This window comes from Megascapheus bottae, chromosome 28 (assembly GCF_031878675.1).
Source record: "Megascapheus bottae isolate mThoBot1 chromosome 28, mThoBot2.hap1, whole genome shotgun sequence".
Classification (NCBI taxonomy): Eukaryota; Metazoa; Chordata; class Mammalia; order Rodentia; family Geomyidae; genus Megascapheus; species Megascapheus bottae.
In genome coordinates, this window is record NC_143536.1 from 472347 (window position 1) to 496822 (window position 24476).

The window sequence follows — 24476 nt, forward strand, 5'->3', positions numbered from 1 at the left end:
TAGGCTTTGGTTTTATGGCTTAATTTAATGAAATCACATTTACTTCAAGTCAAAGTTAGCAATGAAAATTTTGAGACTGAAGTGATTAAAAATAGATTTTCTTACCTCACTATTTCTCTCTTTTTCTTGCTCGATGGTTGCATGGAACAATTCCAAGTAATTCAGAGCATATTTTTCAATTGGTGTCAGCTATTAAAAAAAAAAATGTGTTTTGAACATGGTAAAGAGCAAGTTAATAAAGATCCATAAAACCTCTTACAAAATCCTTTCAACAATATTTGAATCCAAAAAGTTACTGTTCATAGTTAAATAAATAAGCAATATCTTACAAAAAGTTCCAAATTTAATAAATTAGCTTTGAAGGAAAAAAAGCTCCAAACCTGTTCCATAAAATCAGCCAGCTCCTCTAACAGTGATGGCTCCTCATCACACTGAGAACCATCTGAGTCTGAGAACATGACACCAGTGCTCGAAACAGGTACCGCCTCCTCTGCACACCTCTGCACATCCTCCTCCAGATTCTCAATGCTCTTGAGGGCCTAAGGGGATTTTGCATTGATTACTGAGATATACTTTTTCTGTTTGTTTTTTTTTTCCGGTTCTGGGGCTTGAACTCAAGGCATGAGCACTGTCCTTGAGCTTTCTCAAGGCTAGTGCTCTACCACTTGAGCCACAGCACCACTTCCAGGCCTTTTCTGTGTGTGTGGCACTGAGGAATCGAACCTGGGCCTTCCTGCATGCTAGGGAAACAAGCACTCTACTGCTAGGCCACACTCCTGGCTTGAGATAATACTTTCTAAATGAAGGGGTTCATAAGGTCAATGTTAACACTTGCCTGGTAAGCAACAGTTAGCCTCTACACGGAGATCCTTATGTGCATTTGTGTCACACCAAGGCCTTAGAGAAAATCTGGGCACAGTAGTGCATATCCTGGATCACAAGTTCCAGGCCAGCCTAGGTTACATAGTAAGTTCCAGGCCAGCGTGGATTGTACTCAAGACTAGGATTCCACTGAGCCACAGATCCACTTTATTTTTTGGTAATGTATTGGAGAGAAAGAGTCTTGCAGGTCTGAGAATGTGGTTTAGTGGTAGAGTGCTTACCTAGGATTGGTGGAAAAAAATAAAAATAAAAAGCACTAATGAAAATAGGGAGGCAGATCTCCAGTATTCCCTGTATCCTCTATTTCTTCTTTCTCCTCCTTTTTTTTTTTTTTTTTTGAGGGGGGAGTGGTTACCAACCCTGGCGCTGTGTCTGACCTTGTCTGCTCAAGGCTAGTATTCTACCACTTTAGCCGCACATCTACTCCTGGTGGTTAACTGGCAGGAAGAGTTTTGCAAATTTTGCCAGGGCTGGCTTCCAACCACAGTTCTCACATCTTAGCCCCTTGAGTAGGTAGGATTATAGGTCTGAGCCAATGGTGCCTGCTCCTTTACACCTCTTTACCATACTGCACGGATGGGAAGAAGGGAGGCAGGCTATGAATTGGGTGAGTTTATAGATCAGCAAAGAGTCAGAACTGAATACTTCGGAGTCCTGGCAAGTAAGGGGAAAGCCACACTGAGGAAGCATGTATGATCAGGACCAAATAGCACGTTCCTCATCAAAAGAGCCTTCATTCTCACCTCTATGAAAGGCCTTGCAATCTTCGGTGCGATGGTTTCACTCACAGAAGGCTCCTGAGAAAGCACCACAAACTCCTCAGCTCTTACTGGAAAGCCAGCATCATCCATGGGAGAATAAACCTCAAACAGCTCCTGAATAGTTCGCTGAACATTTTAAAAATAGCACATTATTCCCCAGAAACAAAGATGTGCTGCAATACACACACACACACACACACACACACACACACACACACACACACACACACACACACACACACACACACACGCCATGGTGTGAACGCAGGGCCTGGGTGCTGTCCCTGAGCTTCTTGGCTCAAGGCTAGCATTCTACCACTTGGAGCCACTACACCACTTGTGGTTTTCTGGTGGTTAATTGGAGGTAAGAGTCTCACTGCACTCAGAATGTGGCTTAGTACTCTACCACTTGCCTAGTGTGAATGAAGCCCTAGGTTTAATTCCTCAGTACCATATAAATAGAAAAGGCCAGAAGTGGTGATATGGCTAAACTACTAGCCTTGAGCACAGAGAGGCTCAAGGATAGAGCCCAAGCCCTGAGTTCAAGTCCCAGGATTAGCAAAAAAATGAAAACAAAACAAAACAAACCCCAGAGTCTTAGACTTTCCTGCCATGGCTGGCTTCAAACTGATCCCCAGATCTCATCCTCCTAAGTAGCTAGGATTATAGGCATAAGCTACTAGCCCCTGGCCAAAATGAAATCTATTATTATCAGTGGTGGGGCTTCAACTCTGAGGCTAGCCCTTACCACTTGAGCCACAGCACCATTTCCAGTTTTCTGGTGATTAACTGGAGAAAAGTCTCAAAGTCCCAGGCTACCTCTGACCCTTGAGCTTCAGATCTCAGCATCCTGAGGAGGGAGGATTACAGGTGTAAGCCACTGGCATCTAGCTCAAAAAAAGTAATCTTATACTTAAAAGCTTGAGACTTGCATAGAGACTATGTTCAAACCCCAATACTGTCTCACACACAAAAATTTTAAAAATACATTTCTTTAAAAAAAGGAAAAGGGATAGGAAAAGTGAGGGAAAGGGGAGAACAATTCTGTTCCTCACCCTGAGGTGTGAGGGAGGAATGAGAAAAGGTTTCACTGTGTAGCCCAAGCTAGCCTTGAACTCATTATCCTACTGCCTTGGTCGCACAGATGCTGAAATTATAGGTCCATATCCACGTCCAAATTCCCAAAGAATTTTTTTTTTTTTTTTCCCAGTCCTGGGCTTGAGCTCAGGGCCTGAGCACTGTCCTTGGACTTTCTTAAGACTAGGGCTTTGCCACTTGAGCCTTTGCACCACTTCTGGCTTTTTTCTATGTATGTGGTACCGAGGAATTGAACCCAGGTCTTTGTGCATGCTAGGCAAGCACTCTACCACAAGGCCAAACTCCCAGCCCCCAAAGAAAAAATTTTGGGGGGTGGGGACTAGTTCTGGGGCTTAAATTTAGGGCCCAGATGCTATTATTGTTCCTTAGCTTTTTCATTCAAGGTTGGCACTGTACCACACTTGAGTTACAGCTCCAAAATCTCCTGGACTTTCCTGGCTGGGCTAGATTCAAACCACGATCATCAGATCTCAGCCTCTTGAGTTACCATGATTTATAGGTGTGAGCCATCAGCAACCAACCCAAAGAATTCTTAACAGAAAGGGGTTGTGGGTGTGGCTTAGTTGGAAGAGCACTAGCCAATGGGTGAAATTGTCGGTTGCCACGTTCAAGTCCTGGTCTCAGACCTAAACAAACAAACAAACAAGCAAATGAAATACCTGAGTTAAGAATGCCATTGAATAGTCGTTTCCCTGAGCAGCCACTTCTCGAATCAAATCTTTAGTCCCATTTTTCAACAATTTCTCTTCAATAGAATTGCCACTTACAAGCCTGTAACAAAACACAAAAATACATACATACACAGTGACAATTAAATCATCAGGATACATAGGAATAGGCTAGAGATACCTGGATGTCAGCTAGAGAAGCAGCGTCTGCCCATAACTGGTGAGAACTTGCTAGGCTGCCAGCACTCAGTCTCCCTCCAACCGTAGCTCCTTGAAAGCCTGGTGGGTCTCCACACTGCTTCACATGGGCTTCCTCTGCCTGGCACTCTCCCTTCCCGTGTCAGTCTCCATTTGGAAATGTTCCATTTAGTCCTTCTGGACTCACCATGAGCATTTCTGTCTTCTTTCAACTTTCTCTGATCCCACGAGTAAAGATAAGCACTACCCTAATTGCTGCTTCCATTCTAATCTAACTTGGACATTTTTTACCTGAGGTAAAACACATAGGTGTTCCAGGCATTCAACTCACATATCAGACAATGCACAACCTTCCCAGAGCAGCAACAAGGCCCACCTGATTACTTCCCCACAATGCTTGTTTGAATGCTAAAATCCAGAAAAGCTCCAACAATATTAACAAGTTTTCACGAGAATGTTAAGAGATGGAGTTTTCCCATAAAAATCCTGAAATAAGTATTCTAGCTAACAAGTCTACCAAGGAGCATGGAGCAGAGTGACAATCCAGGTGCTAGGGAAAATGAAACAAAACGACTCAAGCCTTGATCCTGTTAATGCACGACTACTGCAAATGACTTGCTTATGTAACAGTGGGAGGAAGGAGAGAACCCACCTCAATCCTGCTCATTCTGAAATAACACTGAAATGAAATGTTTTCACTGACCACAGTTTGCATAAACACAGGAAGATGGTATCACCTTCTATGTGTGATGCCATACATGAAGTGAGCAACCTTTTTTTTCTGGCAGTACCTGGGCAGGTGCTTTACCACTTCAACTACTGCCCAGCACAAAGGGATAATTTTTTTTTTGGGGGGGGGGGCAGTCTTGAAGCTTGAACTCAGGGCCTGTGCACTGTCCTTGGGCTTTCTCAAGGCTACTGTTCTATCACAACACCATTTCCGGCTTTTTCTATGCATGTGGTTACCAAGGAATCAAACTCGGATCTTTGTATACGGTAGGCAAGCACTCTACCACTAGGACAAAGTCCCAGCCCACAAACTAATGTTTTAAATTGCTATTGTAAGTCCTGTGAAGAGTAAAGAGGTGCCTTTTTAAGCAGACACCCTTGCATTTTACCTGCTTTTCTGGCCCCTTCCTCCAGGGGGCCAGTGCTGGGGAGGGAGTCTGCCTGTCACAGGAATTCCTTGGTTCCTATTTTGTGCCATGTGAATACAGCTACAATAAAAGTCCATCCCGACTCCCCCCCCCCCCCCCCCAGTCCTAGGCTTGAGCTCAGGGCCTGAGCACTGTCCATGGACTTTCTCAAGGCTAGAGCTCTACCACTTGAGCCACAGCACCACTTTTGGCTTTTTCTATGTATACGGTACCGAGGAATTGAACCTGGGTCTTTGTGAATGCTAGGTAAGCACTCTACCACTAGGCCACACTCCTGGCCCCCCACCCTGACTTTTATGATAGGTTATGATGGGGCAAAGGATACAACATTTTAATTACAGCAAACTTTGCGTCGCATAACACTTTCCTAGACCATGACGCTTGCTATGTGTCTAGTGTGTCTACAGATATTCCATCATTAAACTTGTATCTTTCTGCTTATCAGTGAGTTGACTAACTTTTCATGCTCTTTTTCTACCTAGGGTTGACTACATTCCTAAGTTCTCTAGCTCCACACTTTTAAAGAAGAGCATCTTTGTTTTCCATTTTTTCCCCAACAATTAAGACCTATTTTATACTTCCCAAGTGATTATTCACCTATTTACTTGTATGGTGTCTACCTTCAGTGCTTTTAGAGATTGACCTGTCTTCCCCATTTGAACTGTTTTGCTCCTAAGTGGAAAACAATGACTTTTTCTACCTCAGAAACAGCCAGTGTGCAGCAATACTTACTATACAAGATGAGTATATTATAATAACAAATGTTTCCAGAAATTTAGAAAAATGATATGTGGCCTTCTCCATTTCCCCCAATTACTGTGTCTGTCCAGGTAAAATTTCTATGCTTGAAGGTAAAAATTCAGATCTAAATTCTTTCAAGAGATCCTTTATATTCCGTAACAGTTCAAACAAACAAGTATAACATGTATACACCAAAAGCTAGTAAGCTAACAGGCCCTAAACTGCACAATTAAATTACAACTGTAAGCAAATGTCAAGAATAAAGAACACTCAGGCCTATACCCTCGCTAGTCAGGAGCTGAGATCTGTGGATTGAAGTTCAAAGCTGGCCCAGACACAAAAGTCTGTGATATACTTATCTCCAATTAACAGCCAGAAAACTGAAAGTAGTAGAGTACTAGTCTTGACCTGAAAAGCTCAGGGAAAGTGCTCAGGCCCAGAGTTCAAGCCCTACCACCGACCCCCACCCCCCCTCCCAAAAATAAAATCAGATAAAGCAGCAGGCATACAAATGTGTCTGAAGGAAAAAACAAACCGGACATAGTAGAAACTTCTAAAATTAAATTATAGAAAACTCTTTGGTTCTTTCATTTCTTCATTAGTAACTTTTCTTTTGCTAGTCTTCGGGCCCGGGCACTGAGTTTATTTTGCTCAAGGTTGGTATTCTACCACTTGAGTCACCAACTTCACTTCTGGCTTCCTTTGTTTTTAGAGATAAGACTCTCATAGACTGGCCTAGTTTCAGATCTCAGCTTCCTGAGTAGCTAAGATTGCTTCACCAGTGCCTATATAATATATATATATATATAATATGAATGTGTGTGTGTGTCTTTTTTTTTTTTTTTGCAGGGGGTGGGAGGGGGTGCAAGTTCTGGGCTCTGTCCTTGAGCTTTTATTACCCAAGGCCAGCACTCTTATCACTCGAGTCACAGATCCACTTTTGGCTTTTTTGGTGGCTATAGAGGTAAGAATCTTATGGCTGGGTGCTGGTGGCTTAGGCATATAATCCTAGCTACTCAGGAGGCTGAGATTGAGGATAACAGTTGAAAGCCAGCCTGGGCAGGAAAGTCCATGATACATATAACTACCAAAAAATGGAGGGGGTTCTACAGCTCAAAGTAGTAGGGTGCTAGTCTTGGGCAAAAGAGCTCAGGGACAGCACCCAGGCCCCAAGTTCAAGACCATGACCACCACTACCAACTACAACAACAAAGAGACTTACGGGCTTTTTCACTCAGGCTGGCTTCAAACCTCAAACTGCAGGCCTCAGCCTTTTAAAGTAGCTCAGAGTACAAGCCTGAGCTTGTGATACTAGTGTTTTCCACACATCTTCCACAAAGCTTCTCATGATGAGCATTTCAACACTACTGCCCCAAGTGGTAGTCACCTGTATATATGGATATCCTTACATCTCCCAATCCGATCACACCACTCCTGAGCCTTGGCATCCATCACTGGATTTAGGTCATTGTCATAAAAGACCACAGTGTCAGCCTCAACAAGGTTTATGCCAGTGGCACGGCTATGGGTAGAAAAAAGGGCACAGAAAATCCTCCTATCTCTGTTAAAACTCCTCATCAGCTCCTAAGAGGAAACAAAATAGTCAGGTGTTAATATTCCTGGAAAAAGCTGGGAGACTTATGAAGCTTTCTAACATTCCCAATCTGAAGTTACATTGTTACAAATTAGTACAGACACATGGTCTCTACATCTTATTTATTTATTTTTTGGTCAGTCATGGGTCTTGAACTCTGGGCCTGGGCGCTGTCCCGGAGCTCTTCAGCTCAAGGCTACTGCCCTACCCCTTGAGCCTCAGCCTCACTTCTGGTTTTCTGGTAGTTAACTGGAGATAAGTCTCAAGGACTTTAGTGCCCAGGCTGGCTGTGAACAGTGATCCTCAGATCTCAGCCTCCTGAACAGACAAGATGACAGGCGTGAGCCACCACACCCGGCTACATCTTATTCTTATCTGGCTCTCCTGCACCTGTGGTCACCTTCAATACTGACCACACACCTGTCCACTGCATAAGCAGCACAGGCACTTATCAGCTACAAAACAGATGTTGCGCCTTTTTTTTTTGTCAGTAGTGGGGCTTGAGCTCAAGATTTGGAGAATGTCCCTGAGCTTCTTTTGCTGAAAGCTAATACTCTACACCACTTGAGCCAGAGACACTTCTGGCCTTTTCTATCTATATGGTACCAAGGAGTTGAACCCAGGGCTTCATGCATGCCAGGCAAGCACTCTACCACTAAGTCACCTTCCCAGACCCTTGTGCTCTGTCTTATACTTCCTGTCAGCTCAATCTGTAGGCCCCACAAGAAAACACTGTCTTGCTGGGGAGGGAGATGTGCTTTCTCCTCTATCCTCAGGCAATGCCAGGGCACTCTACAGCAAAAAGCCCCTGGAGTAAGGATGAGGACGTGAAGAAGGGTACCTCTAACCTCATATGTGAACCATGAGCTAAAATGATAACATGAAACTTATAAATCAATTCCATGCCCAAACAGAACTTAAATGGTACAATCCTCTTCCTTGAAGAAATTGGATTTTGCTACACTCTTACGAGAAAATGGTCTTTCTCTTTAGGAGTCTGGGGGAGGAGGAGTGTGCTGGGGCAATAAGCGCTCCAGCTAGCATCCTGCCATAAAACTCAAGCCTGTCCTGAATGCTGTGGACAAGGACTTCGTCATCCACCCTATGAAACCCAAAGGATGGTGTCTACTGACAAGCGAAATGAACCCAGAGCTTTCTGTACTCCTTCACTACGGGACATTCACTCTGACTTTGATTGTGGCTCATCATGAACTTTCTACAATGAACAAATATGCATACAGATATTTACTTGGTGTGTTGCCATTGCTGGCTACCTGAATATGAATTTAGTTATTAAGCAGGTACCCACCTCTGAGTTCGATACTGTCACACAGGCTTTCTAGAATGTTATACTGGGCAGGGGGCATGGTTTGAATGGTAGAATTCCAGCAAACTTGAGGCCCCTAATGAAAATCCAGTATCACAGAACAAAAGCGAAGTTCTGCTAAAGCGCACTCCCACCAGCACTGTGTACGAGAACCTTTTATTGGGCCTAATGGAAGTAAGCCTCTCAGTGTGTTATCTCAACCTGTGTTTCTTTACACTTCAGTCTACATAGTACTCACACCCTTGGTCCACAATTCCCTCCTGAAGGGCACTAGCACCTTCTGGTTACTGATGCCTGTTCTAGCTGAAACACCTAGTATGTCACCTATCAGCTATCTGTGGAGGGAAAAGAGACGGACTGACCATTTTCAAAGTGTTCTCTCTAGCCTAGAAGGACCAGGGTGCCACTAAGCTTACATTGCGTTGGGAATGAGGCTAAAAGACAGTGATTCAAGGTCATATATCTAAATAAGTCATATAATGCATATAATGCGGCAAATTATTTTTCTTTTCTTTTGCCAGTGCTGGGCTTGAGCTCAGGGCCTGAGCACACTGTCCTTGGACTTTCTCAGGCTAGAGCTCGACCACTTGAGCCTCAGCACCACTTCCAGCTTTTTTTTTCCTATGTATGCCATACCAAAGAATCAAACCTGGGTCTTCGTGCATGCTAGGCAAGCACTCTACCACTAGGCCAAACTCCCAGCCTGAGGCAAGTTATTTCTTACCTGACGTTGTTCACTGTTGGCATTTTCATCAATTCTTATATAGGTGAGATAATGGAAGTTCAAGAACACCTCTAAAATGTCTAACATAAGGACCATCTGTGATAAAATCAGCACCCGACGTCCTTCAGATTTCAGCTTCTGAAGTAGGACTGCTAAAGCTTCTAACTTTCCTAGGAAATGAAATATCAAGAACATCTCACAGGAGTCCTTTACTTCCATTTCCAGTGTGGCACACGGGAAATGTTCCTCCCAGTTTCCCCATTTCTCCCCACTTTACCCTGACATACAAAAATAAATCCTTGCTGAAACCACAAAAAAAAAAAAAAAAAAAAAAAGTATGGTACAAAGCACACACCCTTAGGTCATGAAGTGTGCCAACACAGTCTGTCATACCTGAGTCAAACTGCACCAGTCTCAGCTCCGGGAACTGTAAGGAACGCAGTGCAGTCAGCTGCTGAAGCTGTCGGAGATAGGGGGCCGCGTGCTCCCTTAGGCGCTGCCTCAGGGTCCGGAGCCCATAGCAGTACAGTGAGGGTGGCCTCGCCACCCACAAGGAAGGGGGTGCAGCCACCACAGGAGGAATCACACAGGCCACCCTGAGGAGCAGAAAGCACACGGGGTCATCACATGGCACCCAAGAACCTCTGGTAATGTGAGTGCAAAGCAAAGCCACAAGAGCACCTGATGTGAACATGTGGCATTATTCTTCACAGCACTACGGCAGACCTGGCAGGTGGTGGCCAATTATGGCGACCAGGAACCACCTCAGACTGCCTAGTCTGAATGCCCAGCATAGGACATTCTCTGGACCATGGCTCTTCATTCAAGTCCCGAAGTTGAGCTGAGACATCAGGGCCAAACATTCAGGGAATTCTGCCCACAGGGTCAGAACTTGGAACAGAGGAACAGCAGACAGGCCGGCTACAGGCCCAGCCCATGATGGCTTCTGTTCCAATACGCCTGTTCTGAATTAAACATTTAACTCAGGCATGTATCAACTTCAACGAACGTTTTTCTGAAAAGACTTGATGGAGATACCTAATAACGAGACCCTCTGGTCCCAAGCCATAGACCCTGAAAAGCAAATTCCTAAGAGATCACATGGCAAGAAGTATATGAAAATAAGAACATTGGAAAAAGTACAAAGAAAATGAGTAGATCATAGTGAAAAAATATACACATACACAAAAAGGTTAGAACACTTATATATAAGTTGTCTAACTCACCTGTCAAGAATATCCTGAAGGGATTCTTTGCGCTGATTCAGTGTTAATATCAGATCACCTTTGCTTTTTGAGGGTAACACGTAAGAGCTTGTTGATCCAGCCCCATTCCCAAAGCTGCTGTCAAAAGACCCTAGCCAAGGCATCTTTCCTCTGCCAGGCAGGGAACAAATCCTCAGCAAGTCTCTGCCATATACCGGGGTTTGGGAACAACGTCGTTCATTGACAAAATGCATCTGATCCAGCCGCTCCTTCAAAAGCCTGGTCTTTTCCTCCTTTACCAAAAATATGATGAAAAAGTTACTTACTGAAGACAACACAATAAGTTGTTTCCTCACCAAACCCTGGATCCTTTATGCATAGCGTCTCCTTTAATATATATAATCCTTGTTCCATGGGAACTAGAGACAGAAAGGAAGCAGAAAAAGGAAGATGTCTTTCTCTTCTCTTTGAAGTCACAGAGTACTTCTCATGCCCAGGAAAATATGAGGAATAAAATTTTTAAAGTGCTGTCAACTATCGAGTTCAGCTTCTTCTGTCATTGGACTATAATTCAGAGGGCACAAGTATGTCTGAACTCCTGACCCAATGGACCTGAACAGCCTTCACTGTCATGGCATGCACAGCGAACAGCTTTCGAAAGCTGCCTGCTCCATATGGTAGTTCACAATCTTCCAATGTACCTCCTTAGTGTGGCAACATACCTGAGTCGGCCCTGCAGCAGGAGAGGCTGGTTTAGAAGCCAGCCCAGGTTCTCCTATAGCCAGAGCACTCACTGCCACTCGACCCGGAACACCAACTATAAATGCAAAAGGGAATAGCTGAGAAGGAAAGCCTATATGCACGGATCCAGTCCCAGAGATGGGCTGCCTAAAGTAGGGACTTGCCCACTCCTGAAGCAAGTAGGATAGATGAGAAGAACTGGGAGCGTAAGACTATCCCGTAGAGGCTATCACTGTAGCCACAGTCAGTGACTGGGCAACTGGACAAGCATAGAGCTCACCCCGCCCCACCCAGCCTTGTGGCCTCATCTGATCAGGACTTGGAGATGGGACTACAATGAAGCAGAAGCCACTGCACAACCAGTACACAAAATGACTGGTAAACCAGTAGCTTCTGGTCAAGAGGGCAGTCCATCAGTGACCTGATACACCCTGCTGTGTCCACACATCTAACCCACCCACCAGGCCCAGGACAGAACACACCACGGCAGAGCTGGAGTCTTTCAGGAGAAGCTGACAGGGGGTGACAGGAGGTGAAGCATGAGCTAGAATCCCAGCAGGTCAGGAAGACAAGTCACCCAGAAAAGTCTGACTCTTGCATGCACAAGGGCTCATGGCCCTCTCCCAAGCACTTTAAGTACGCTCAGAAAGTGTGATGGTGACATGTTAACAAGCTGAATTTCTCCTGGTTCCCAAAGTCTCTTGTTAAACTAAGATCAGAACAACAAATTCAAAACAGTGGGGATTGACTCTATGTATCTTTGAAAGGAAAAGAGGAAGAGGATAACCCAAGCTGATACAACAACTTATCTGAGGAAGCTACAGTCACAGCGTGGCTGATGTGCAGAGGGCCTACAGTCAGATACAGAACACCTCCCAATTGCTCAGAAGAGTCAGAGAGCAGCTAGACACCAAGCCTCCTCCTGAGCAGAACACCCTACCTTGTGGGGTCAAGGGTGCGGGGCTGGGGCCAGCAGTTGGGGGCTTGCTTCCCAGGGTGCTGTGCATAGCACCCGCCTGAGACACGGTCTGCATCACCACAGGGCCGGGGGCTCTCAGGTAGGGCTGCCCAGGGGCTGACACGATCTGGAGGACGCTGCCTGCAATCACACGTCCACCAGAGGCGTCAGTTACAGGTACGTGCTCATTACAGCACACACCAATCACTTCTGTTACAGAAATAAACAAGCTAGCAAACTAAATACCCCAAAAATCACATTTACACAAACAGACGGATGCAAAGCTCACTTTGAGGAAGATGGAAATATTTCATCCCCAGTAAAGAAGTGTTGAGGAGCCACTGCTTTGCTCAACATCAGGACAAAGTCCAATGCACCTTGTAATGCCTCACACAAACACCTCGGTCCAGGTCTGTGGGGGCCTAGTGGCTGTGCCAAGGATAGGATGGTCACAACAGAATCCAGTTCCCAGATCCATGTGAGAGTCTGCTGTGTGTCAACTGATCTGAAGAAAAATGGGTTTGGCCCAGGTACCCCTGGGTTTGTAGCTGCTCTGGAGGGTTGCTTCCCAAGAGTGTGCCAAGGAAACAAATGACCACCGAAAGTTTTCATGGATGAGCTAACATCCAGCATCCAAAACCCTGGGGAGATGTGGAATCCAACCTTATGAAACTACCAGCAGAATGTCTTTGCTCTGTTGATGGCCCAGGCACCTCATCCCAGCAAAGCTGCAAGGGAGGCACTGGCAACAACTGCAGCGGGTGCTACTTTCAAATCCTAACTTTAAGATGAGAGCTAAGGACTCATGATTCACTCAAAGGGGCTAAAGTGGCTAAAATTGCAGTCACACATAATACAACAGGGAGCTACTCAAATTTTCATTCCCTCATTTTCTTTAATAGTAACTAGCGCTGAGAGTGTCTTAGTGGTAGAGTGCTTGCCTGGCATGAATGAAGCCCTCGGTTTGATTTCTTGGTACCGCATATACAGAAAAAGCCGGAAGTGGTACTGTGGCTCAAGTGGTAGCCTTAAGCATAGAGAGGTTCAGGGACAGAGCCCAGGCCTTGAGTTCAAGCCCCGAGTAGTAACTAGAAAGCATGTTGCTCTTAGCCAAAAGTTAAATAGTCAAATCAGATGTGGCATGTACCTGTGGTCCCAGCTACTACCAGACTAGGTGACATAGCAGAATCTATTTCAGCAAAAAACAAAACCTATATATAGAAGAAAATCATTTCTCAGACACCAATGCTAGTCTTGAACAATTCATCCGCGAGCCAAAAAGCGGCCTTTTCCTTTTCTTTTGGCTAGTCCCGGGGCTTAAGCTTAGGGCGTGGGCACTGTCACTGAGCCTTTTCGTTCAAGGTTACCACTGTACCACTTGAGCCACAGTTCCACTTCCGGGTTTCTGGTGATTAGCTGAAGACAAGGTTCTCACAAACTTGCTCCAAACTGTAATCCACTGGTGCTTGGAAAGCACTTCTATTTTGATTTATAAAAGAGAGAACTATTATGTTGTTAGTAAAAATGACTGTAGTGGTGCTGTAATCCTATTCAGAAGGCTGAGATCCTGGGATAGAAGTTCAATGTCAGCCCTGGCGGGAAGGTCCAGGAGACACTATTTATTTTGCTTAGGGCTTCAACTCAGGTCCTGGGTGCCATCCCTGTGTTTTGTTGCTCAAAGCCAGCTCTCTATCACTTTGAGTCAGAGCTCCCCTTCTGGTTTACAGGTGATTAAATTGTAGGTAAGAGTCTCTGCTCGGGCGTGGGCTTCCTTTAAACTGTGATCCTCAGGTCTCAGCCTTTTTTTTTTTTTTGCCAGTCTTGGGGCATGAACTCAGGGCTTTCTCAAGGCTAGAGCTTTACCACTTGAGTCCCAGCACCACTTCTGGCTTTTGCTATGTACGTAGTACCAAGGAATCAAACCCAGGTCTTTGTGCATGCTAAGCAAGCAACAGATCAAACTTCCAGCCAGATCTCAGCCTCTTGAGTAGCTAGGATTACAGGCACGAGCCACTGCCCAGCTCATGAGTCTACCTTGAGTTGACTACCAAAAATCTGCAAGTGACTGGGAGCTGGTGGCTCATGTTTGTACTGCTAGCTACTCAGGAAGCTGAGATCTGAAGACCATGTACAAAGCCAGCCTGGGCAGGGAAGTCCAAGAGACTCAATCTCCAATTAACCACCAGAAAACCGGAAGTGGTGCTGTGGTTCAAAGCAGCAGAGTGCTAGCCTTGAACAAAAGAGCCCAGGGACAGTGCTCAGGCCTAAATTTAAGCCCCATAACCACCTCCTACCCCCAAGAAAAAAAAAACAAAACAAAAATCTGGAAGTGGAGCTGTGACTCAAGTGGTAGACCACTAGCTTTGAGCAAAAAAGCTAAGGGACAGTGCCCAGGCCCTAAGTTCAAGCCCCAGTACTGGTGTGTATGTGCAGGCACGTTTGTGTACACGTTACATGCATGGTCACATACACAGTTATCATCAGAAGTGGAAGTATCACTGTAGTGGTAGAGCACCAGTCTTGAGGCATAAAGCTAAGCAGGAGCATTAGGTCCCGAGTTCAAGCCTCAGTACTGACACATAAAATGAAAAGTAAAAAAGACTATCATATATTTATGAGCTCTCAAGTGACACCAATCCTCAACAACCCTATGAAGTATGACTTGCTAGCACCACTGACAGGTGAAGAGCCTGAACCTTAGAGGGGCGTCTCACATGCCTGAGTCATTCCACCAGGCAGACAGGGCCTCAGCTCATGCCATCACAAGTACCTTGCAGCTGTAGGGGCTGGCCTGCAGTGAGCTGCCGAAGCTGACTATGTGACAAGGTGAACTTGTTCCCCTGGAACTGCAGTGTCACAGGTGTCTCTGGCTGGGCAATGCGGCTCTGTGGTCCTGCGATGGATGCCAACTGAGCTATTTTTACTACTTCTCCACCTGTTGAAAGGCAGAGAAAAAGGTTAACACCATTTTGAGAAAACTTTAGGACTCTTACATGATAATTAAGTCTTACAAATAATGACCACCTATAGAAACTGAAGTATCCTAGAAACTAACTGGGTATTATTCTTTACTCCTTCAAGAAAATAATCGTTATATTAAGGGGGAAAAAGGCAAATATATCAGATTTTAACCTATTTGATCACAACTAGTATCCAGTATTAATATCATTAACTGAACTATTAGGGAACATTTTACTTTTCTCTTCAAATGATTTTAAAAAAAAAGCTGGAAGCTGGGAGCAGTGGCTCACTACTGTAATCCTAGCTACTCAGGAGGCTGAGACCTGAGGATGGCAGTTCAAAGCCAGCCTGGGCACAAAAGTCCAAGGAACTCTTCTCCAATTAACCACCAGAAAACAAAGTGGTGCTGTGGCTCAAGTAGGATAGCACCCAGGCCCAGAGTTCAAGCCCCACGACAGGCAAAAAAACAAAACAACAATAAAAAACAGCAAAAACAGCAGAAATCTATCTGTAATAAATTTAAACATTTACTCTAGCAATTCTTCGACTTTCAAAACCTGAAGAAGTGTTCAACTAAGCTCAAAGTTAAAAAAAAAAATTACCACTAAAAAGAAGCATGGTCTAGTGGTAGAATGCTTGCCTAGCATCCATGAAGCCCTGGGTTCGATTCTCTGATACCACATACACAGAAAAGGCCAGAAGTGGTGCTGGGGCTCAAGTGGTAGAGTACTAGTCTTGAGAAAGCCCAAGGACAGTGTGCTCAGGCCCTGAGTTCAAGCTCCAGGACTGGCAAAAAAAAAAACAAAACAAAACCAGTGAGCTTCAGTTATGCCCATAACATTTTTAAAATCTAGAAATGTATTTAAAAGAAGTCATACCTAAGTAAAGTTTTTAAGATTTAAAATTTCATCCTAATTCACATTATACTGTAATATTCAGTCTATAACATTTACTGTAGGGGAAAAAAGTGAAACTTTACACTGCTTAAACATTTTAAAACAATGTAACTTGACATTACCTCTCCAACACAAAATAGTCTGCCCAGGCCAAACCTGAGTAGCTAAAAGAGTTTAACCAAATGGCTGACTTCCAAGTACAAATGCTCCTCCCAAGAAAACCCATGCTGAAATCATTAGTGGTACCAGAAAGAGAATAGTTAGTAAAAGACTTAGAAAACACCTACAGGATAACCATGAACAAGAAAGGGAAAATGGGGAAAACTGGAAGTAGTAGACAGCTTCCTCCTTCATGTTCCTCTAGTGCACAGCCTCCTAGCTAGCCAATGGAAATGGGAAGTATGCGAGGGCTTTCTCCCCTCGTCTGCCTGCCTAGATAGCTCTTTATTGATGGCAGTGAAGAGTCACTCACAATGAAAAACCAACAGCTAAGAACTCAGCCGCTTCTCTACCTTTTCTCCCTTTCTCTCTCTCCAGGAAGGCCTAACACAATTTTGTCACACAGGAAGAACAAACATAAGGCAGCTTTCAAAAACTATACGGCCCATAGTTTTTTAAGTTAGGATAATTTCCCCAACAGGAGAATAAAGGCCCCTAGGAGCTTTGAAAACATGCTAATCCCATTGGCCACACTAAAAGGTGCTCTACTGGAAAAAGAACATTGTGATATTTTACTCTGGTATATTATTACAATATGTCTGCTGAGCAAATATTCCTCCAATTTTCGGACTTGATAACACTTAAGAAGCCAGGAAAGAAATAATGGTATTTGGAACCCAACGTTAGCTAACAGAACTTCACCATACGCTCCTCAGTGTGGGCCTATCGGCTGCTGGACAGAACCCTGGCTAACACTCAGCTGAGGTGTTATCTTGGCATACCAGTGCAGCACAAGGAATGCAGGAGAAAAACAGAGCTGGCAGGGTAAGGAGAAAGAGGAGGAAAGAGCAGGGCCCTGGACGCTGACCTCTGGAGAGGCCCCACCCTCGGGAAGGTGTCAGGCTCCAGGCAGCATTTAGGCCTGGGCTGAGGGGCAGACAGAAGTAGTGGACAGCAAAGCTCTTCAGACATCCCATGTTCTGACATGCTGCTCCAGGCAGCAACGGCAGATGCTGATTGGCGAGGCCACTTACTGGGCAAGCGGGCCTGGGCCTGCGAGGTGAGCACCAACCGCTGAGGCGGCGCGCTCTGCCCGGCAGCCAGCGAGGGGGCCTGGGGCGGGGGCGGGGGCAGGCCTGGGGCGGAGGCCTGGGCATTGGTCTGAGCCCGCAGTTTCACAGGATGGGCTGGGCCTGCTGCAGTGCTGGAGGTCGAGGCAGGCTGGTGTCGAGGCGCACCGATGGAGGCCTGAGAGGTCTGAAACGGGGCTGCTGCCACTGCAATCAATAAGGTTGGTTTGTGCAAAGCTGTTAGAGGTTCTTCATAAAATGCAGTATTTTATACCCGATTTTCAAAGAAATCACATCAACATTGTTTCACAGTTTCTCCAACGAGAAGCACTCTCTGTGGGGGAGGGGGGAGATGGAGGGGCTTATACAGTCCTCGAGCGCAGAGAAAACAAGGCTCAACCTGTGCTGAGTCAGACTCCCTCGAGCTGATCAGCACACTCAGTGTGCATTTCTCAGAGGAAGAGAAGGATTTGGAGCCAGCCCAGTCCAACAGATCTGTAGATCAGAAACAACGCTAGACACACAGAAGCAGCTGCTCTCACCTTTTCATAAGTCTCGCCACTGTTGCTCTGAGCACTTGCTATTTCAAAGAAAAGCCATGGGCTTGAGTGGCTGGTGGTTAAAATGCCTTTATGCCACCAGTTACTTGAAAAGACAGCACTATACATAACAAGAACAGACTTTCTCAGAAGCTTAAGAAATTGTTTGCTAAGGCACTCACCATCAACACTCAGTGAAGAGTGAAGTTTCTTGTACAGGGAAAACTCAGCACAGAAAGTAAAAATACCTACACAAAGCTGACCGTGGTGGTGCACGCCTGTAATTCTTGATTCCAGAGGCTGAGAAGAAGAATCAAGAGTTCAAGGCCTGGGAAAGATCCTAACTCAAGATACCAAAAATAAAATAAATAAAAATAACAAAGGATACTACTCATGGAAAAGTGTACATGGAACTTTTGGAGACAACGATGGTCCCTGTACCCTCTCAGCAGCGGCTGCGGCGCGCGGTAGGGTAAGAGTAAATACGGTGTCACGGGCTTTCTCCAAGCCTTCTACAACGCAGTTTGGTCATAGGTGAGGTACCTTTCGCATCTGGGTTGGCAGAAAAGGTGGCAATTGGTGGTCGTCCTCGAACCTGGCCCTGTGGAGCAGCAGCAGTGGTGTTGGCAGTGGCTGTCCGGGGGGGGTGTGTGCTTGGGAACACCACAGTGCGACCCTCAGGCTTCTGACCATATTGCACGGGCTGAAACAACCTGGATGCCAGTTGGATCAGGCAGAAAGATACAGAGAATCACCAAGCTGCAGAGGTCAGGCTCGAAAGGACAGTCCAGGAAGGGAAGCCGGGAGTTCTCAAGTCAAGAGCAGTGTGATTCTACAGACAGGGAAGATGCTGACAAACTATAATCAAAAGTGGTGCACTGCCTAATTTTTGGTGACACAAGGTTTTTTTGAAAGATAATCTTAATATAGTGTGTATCACTGTGGATTAGGAAAAAACATCTCTGGCTCCTATCATCCACGACACCACAATTCAGAGTAAGAGGGACGTGGACAGAGGTTGTGCTGAGTAAACAGTAAGTTGGGGCACTGGAGGTGTGGGTGGACGTGGCAGAATCTGGAAAGGCACACTCAGTGTGAGGTTTTTAAAAGTCCTCCAAATTTGACCATAGTAGAGAGCTGCTCTAGAAAATGGGAATGGCAGTTTTCAAAACCCCTGTACCAAGACAACAGGCAGAGAGATACCATTGAGCCTCCCTCTTTGTGTGCTGGTCTTGGGGCTAAGGTTTGAACTCCGGTGCTGAGCTCTATTCTTATTCTTTTTATTTTGTTGCTCAGGGATATTACTATGCCACTGGAGCCACAACCCTACTTTCAGCTTTTTGGGGGTTAACTGGACATAAAGAATCATAGGCTTTCCTCGTCTGGGCTGGTTTCAAACCATGATCCTCAGAGCTCAGCCTCCTAAGTAGCTAGCATTACAGGAGTGAGCCACCAGCACCTGGCTCCGTTAAGCCTTTTAACAAAACCCAGTGAGCAAAAGCAAATGTGTTTGTCTGGTATGTCAAGTCAGGTTTCCTAAGCAGATGGGCTGGTCTGCAGAAACCTGCTGCAACCACACCTACCACTACCCAAGCTGAGGGCAACTGGTCACAGTCCTCATGTAAGCCACGGTCAGAAGAACTGGGAGGCAAAGGGCTATTCGTCTGCTGAACAGGCCCTTTTTATCCTTTTGGCACTTTCATTTTTCTTTCCTCTTTTATACAACCTAAGAATCTAATCAGTGGGCTTAGTCTACCCCTCTCAGATGCATGACCAGCTACAAAAGCCATCATTTCACATCCATTACTATAGAAATGGCTTTTATTGGGCTGGGAGCATGGCCTAGTGGTAGCAAGCTCGCCTAACATGCACAAAGCCCTGGAACCACATACACAGAAAAAGCTGGCAATGCTGCTGTGGCTCAAGTGGCAGAGTGCTAGCCTTGAGCATAAAGTGTCCAAAGACTCTGAGTTCAAGTCCCAGGATTGGAAAAACCAACCAAACCAAACAAAACATGAGCGCAGTGGCTTATACCTGTAATCCTAGCTTCTCAGGAGGCTGAGATCTGAGGATCAAAGTTCAAAGCCAGCCCAGGCACAAAAGACCTGTGAGACTCTTATCTCCAATTAACCACCAGAAAACTGGAAGTGGCAATATGGCTCAAGGGGTAGACAACACCCAGGCCCAGAGTTCAAGTCCCACTACTTCAAAAAAAAAGGCTTTCATGTGTTCCAGTAGAAACTACCACTGCCTACCACCCTGACACGAGTACACCCTGTGCCACCACTAATAAGATGCCCACCTGACCACATCACCCTACTGCTATACCAGCCAGCAGACTAAACTCAGACATGCCACTCCAAACCACAAGGGTTGCTTAATGGCACTCCTTGGACAGCAGCCCCACTTGCTATTCAGGAGGTTTTTGGGAAAATTCCTGAAAGAGTCAGGAAACCTATTTAGGATGACAGCATTTCTCTTCAGGGTCAGCTGAAGGGGTAAGCGAGTTCCTAACCCCAACGCCTGGGGAGTGGACCCCCAGTCCCACTGCTGTTCCTACCCATATTCACATACCTGCTGGCCTTCAACTTCACTGCTGCTGGCCGTGTTGTGGGTGGGGGTGACACAAATGCCTCCTCCATTACTTTCCGAGTCACCTTTTTCTTAGATAGCAATTCAGCCTCATGGCGAGTGATTTTATTTTCTAATCCAATGAGATCAAATATAGAAAGATCTGTTTCCTAAATAGAAAAAGAAAAAACAAAAAAGTGCTACACAAGGCGGCAGAGAAAACAGCTGACCAAAAGAAAGTGAAGAGCTGCTGTAAGGAGGAGCCCGCCTGAGAAGGCTCTACCCTGGATGGTGTCGCCAGCCCTCTACCGCTGGGCTGGGCAGGGCAAGAATCCCTAGGGGCCTGGCTCCCAGCTGCTCAACCCATTTGGTCCTCCTCAGGGTTGTGAGCATGGGGAAGAAGCCTGAAAGACAGACTGTAACGATTCAGACCTGGACACTGTGGTGAATGCAGGCCTCCCGGGCATGTGGAAATTGGGGCAGAAATGACCTTAGCAAGGCTCACTTAGGAGACATGTCATCTCACTGGAGGCTAATCCTGGGCATTTCGGTACACAAGAACAGCCCTGGGTCAAGCACCCTGTCTTCCCTGAGACCATTCGCCTGTGCATCTCAGGGCTTCAAATAACAAGAGGAGTGGGCAGGCAGGTCATGGTGAGGAATGGAGTAGGAAGTGGCAAGGAAGTCAGGTGGTCCAGTCATGGTGGCATATTAGCAGCTCCTCAAAAGAGGAAGACACAGAGTGACCCAGAAAGTCCCTTCCCAGTATACTTCCAAGAGTAATGGAAGCCCACCTATATGCAGAGACTATTACTTCAGCCTTTAAAAAAGCTATTCTGGCAAACACTACAAAAAGGGTAAATTTTGAGAATATGCTGTGAAGAAGCCATACACTGAAGGCTCTATGTGATTCTCATAAAACATTCAGAAAAGGTTAAGTCCACAGACTGAAACAGTCTGGTGGTGACCAGGAGAGGCTGGAGAAAGGAGCTACACGCCGCTTCAGATAGATGCCCGAGTTTTATCTATCACGTGCCTGGAAAGACCTCAAGCCGTAATTTAGCTTTCTCCACTTACCTTCCAAAACTCTCTCTCTAGCACCTGGAGAACGAGAGAGGCAGATCGATACTGCAAAGAGCCCGCTGCATAGGAGGATCCGGGAAGCCGAGGCTCCACCAACCCAGGGTGGTTGCAGATGCGCTGCAGCCGCATCAGGACACTCAAGACACTGACGAAGTGCCCGCTCTTCAGAGCTTCCTGTGTCCTGCTCGTGGAAGAACAGACAGGCAGCTGAGGCACCGTGACTTATTAGCTACTGTACTAATCCCAGAAAGCCTCACTGGCATGTTTCCCCTAGACTACGTTACATTAGTTTTGCTGAACATTCAGGTCCACATTCCCACACAGGCCAGTTTCCATCTCTGTGATGAGTGCCCTGAAGGAGGAGCAGAGCAGGTAGCGGAGAGGAACTGGCTAAGCAGAAGGGCAAGATGAGAGCACTGCAGACAAAGGATATTCCCAAGCCTCACAACACACCTGACTCTACGGGGGACACACACTGGTACACACGGGTGACCAAGATGTTAGCAGGCCAATAGATGGTCCCTGATGCAAGAGAAATAGGTAGAGAGGCATAAGGCACACCAGGATGGGGTGAGGGAAAATAAGTGGTATTCTGTGGCATGGCGTGGACCTCCTAGAAGAAAAGGAACTTGCCTGGGTAGAACACAGCATGTCCAGCAGCCTGAAACAGGTAGTAAGGATTGGCTGGTATGGAGACATTCAGGAAGGGACATGGAGCTTGAGAAAGTATGGAAAAAAAAATCACTGCAGGTTTCAAACACATCGACAATAGTAGGAGGAAAAACAGGTCCAAGCGAAGGGGCAGGAGCCCAGGAGGAAGTCTAGTGGGCAACGCCGCTCAAAGGGCCTGATCCCTGAAGGCACTGGAGTTCTCACACAGTCAGCTCGGTCCCATGAAATAAGCCTCTCTGCACAGGTGCAGACCCACAAAGGAAGGATAAGCAAGAGAGTGCCTGAACATGAAGAGGCCAAAGAGGGAGGAAATGGATCAGGCCAGGAGTTCATTTTACTTCTGCTCTGTGTTGGTACTGTGCTGAACTAACAGTACCTTACTCTCTCACTCAGCTTTCTCCAATCATAGCGCTCTATCACTTGAGGTATGGCTTCAGCATGACTTTTTCATTAGTTAACTGGAGATAATCTTGTAAACATGTCTGGCCCAATTGGCTTCAAACCATGATTCTCAGAACTTAGCCTCTTGAGTCAATAGGACTTTAGCTATTACTCAATGATGCACAGTTTTCTTTTACTTTATTTATTTATTTTTAAGCATTACTGGTATTTGAGTCCAAGGCTTCATGGTTGCTCGGCAGATGCTCTTCTCAGTTAAGACACAATGGCTACTCAGAAAAGGAATTTCAACAGTGGCATGTGTCTGTAGTAAAGCTTCCTGGAGAAAGATGAAGGGAAGGAAAGATAGGAGCTTCCAGAAAAGGGGTGGGTGGGACTCAGAATACAGCAAGAACTAAAGAATACACACAGCTCCCTCAGGAGCCTGGAGACGAGGCAGAGCAGACAGGGCAAAGGCAGGGTGGAGTCTGGACAGGCAAGCCACCCTGTCTCCACAGCACAATGCAGAAAGGAGGGCTGATCAGGACACCCAGCATCTGTGCAGGACGCGAAGTAAGTAGCAGTAGGAAACGACAAAGTGAGACCGAGGCCTGTGCACCCCACACACTCCCACTCGATACCCAGAGAAGCAAACACACATCTCCCTACCATTCCACGAGGAAAAAAGATGCCAGAGTCGGCCAAAAATCTGCTTTCCGCCACTGGGTCCTTAGTATCCTAGGTCTCTCATATCTCACTCACTAACAGACACCATGACTCAACATGCCTGCCTCCATGGGTACAAGCCAACCCATTAGGGGACAGCTTGTTATTGCTTCTGTGGCAGGTGAGCTAAGAAATGCAAGGCAACTGTGAGGTATGCTTCCCCTGTGTACTGGTAATAGCTCCTGGCCACCACAGAAGCCGAATCCCCCTTCTAGTAAATACTACGCACCAACTAACCAAAGCCAGCGCAAGATGACATCAACACCTCACTGAAAGCTCTAACTGGCAACAGCAAAGCACTTCCGGTTCCCACAGGACTAATCAGAGACAATGGTGACATTGGACGATGGAAAGGTCTAATCTCACAGTTCCTATTCTACAGTGAATTGACAGGGTGAGTGTCACACTATCGGTTTGTTGAGGACTGCCGGAGAAACTAGAAAATGAGTATGCATGAATAAATACTTCTGTCCTAAATTCCCCAATAATTTTACTTTGTCAGTCCTGGGGCTTGAACTCAGGGACTGGGCACTGACCCTGAGCCTCTTTGTGCTCAAGGCTAGTGCTATACCACTTAAGCCACAGGGACAGTTCTGGCATTTTCTGAGTAGTTATTTGGAGATAGAATCTCATAGACTGGGGGACCGGGAGTTTGGCCTAGTGGTAGAGTGCTTGACTAGCATGCACCAAGACCTGGGTTCGATTCCTTGGCACCATATACATAGAAAAGCCAGAAGTGGTGCTGTGGCTCAAGTGGCAGGGCACTAGCCTTGAGGAAAAAGCCCAGAGACAGTGCTCAGGCCCTGATGTCAAGCCCCAGGACTGGCAGATAAATAAATAAATCCCACAGACTGGCTTTGAGCGGCTACCCTTGGCTCTCAGCCTCCTGAGGAGCTAGGATTATAGATGTGAGCCACTAGTACCCGCTTTTTTTTTTGGATGCTGGTCCTAGGGCTTGAAGTTAGGACCCAGTATTGTCCCTGAGCTTTTTTATACTCAAGGCTGCCACTCTCCCACCTGAGTCCCAATTCCATTTCTGGCTTTTTGGTAGTTAATTAGAGGTAAGTCTCATGGATTTTCCTGCCAGGCTGGCTCTGAACTGTCATCCTCCGATCTTAGCCCCCTGAGTAGGTAGGCTAAGATGTGAGCCAGTACCCAGCAGTGATGACCAAACCACTCCTCAAGGGCCACCGAAGACCATAAGAGCTTCAGAAGCATAACCCTCACCCTCAGGGATGAAAGTACATACCATATACTTAGATGAGAAGCAGCCAGGACCACAGCCAGCTGTAGACAGGTGTCACCCACTGCTTCTCATCCTGGTCCACAGTGAAGGAAAATGCTCACACAATTGCTCTGCTTGTGAG

General features: G+C 46.1%; 1 protein-coding gene and 1 non-coding gene across 14 annotated transcripts in view; both read right to left on the bottom strand.

Annotated features, from left to right (window-relative positions):
• Nucleotides 1–24476, bottom strand: part of Ep400 (E1A binding protein p400) — a 95902-nt gene that overhangs the window by 23104 nt on the left and 48322 nt on the right. For 9 of the 13 annotated variants that reach the window (XM_090320373.1, XM_090320381.1, XM_090320380.1 and 6 more), the window contains 15 exons: nt 21328–21514; nt 20254–20420; nt 18223–18392; nt 17105–17347; nt 14825–14989; nt 12037–12195; nt 11078–11172; nt 10377–10648; nt 9544–9746; nt 9151–9320; nt 6893–7089; nt 3401–3512; nt 1626–1769; nt 381–539; nt 106–189 (listed from right to left, as the gene is read on the bottom strand). In XM_090320373.1, the coding sequence (XP_090176499.1) occupies nt 106–189; nt 381–539; nt 1626–1769; nt 3401–3512; nt 6893–7089; nt 9151–9320; nt 9544–9746; nt 10377–10648; nt 11078–11172; nt 12037–12195; nt 14825–14989; nt 17105–17347; nt 18223–18392; nt 20254–20420; nt 21328–21514 (2527 nt within the window). The remainder of the gene's footprint in view (nt 1–105; nt 190–380; nt 540–1625; nt 1770–3400; nt 3513–6892; nt 7090–9150; nt 9321–9543; nt 9747–10376; nt 10649–11077; nt 11173–12036; nt 12196–14824; nt 14990–17104; nt 17348–18222; nt 18393–20253; nt 20421–21327; nt 21515–24476) is intronic. The other 4 variants (XM_090320385.1, XM_090320384.1, XM_090320383.1 and 1 more) reach the window with 2 other exon arrangements.
• On the bottom strand, nt 7796–7927 carry LOC150044912 (small nucleolar RNA SNORA49). The gene has a single exon (XR_016533016.1). It is a non-coding gene; the product is annotated as a small nucleolar RNA SNORA49 (small nucleolar RNA).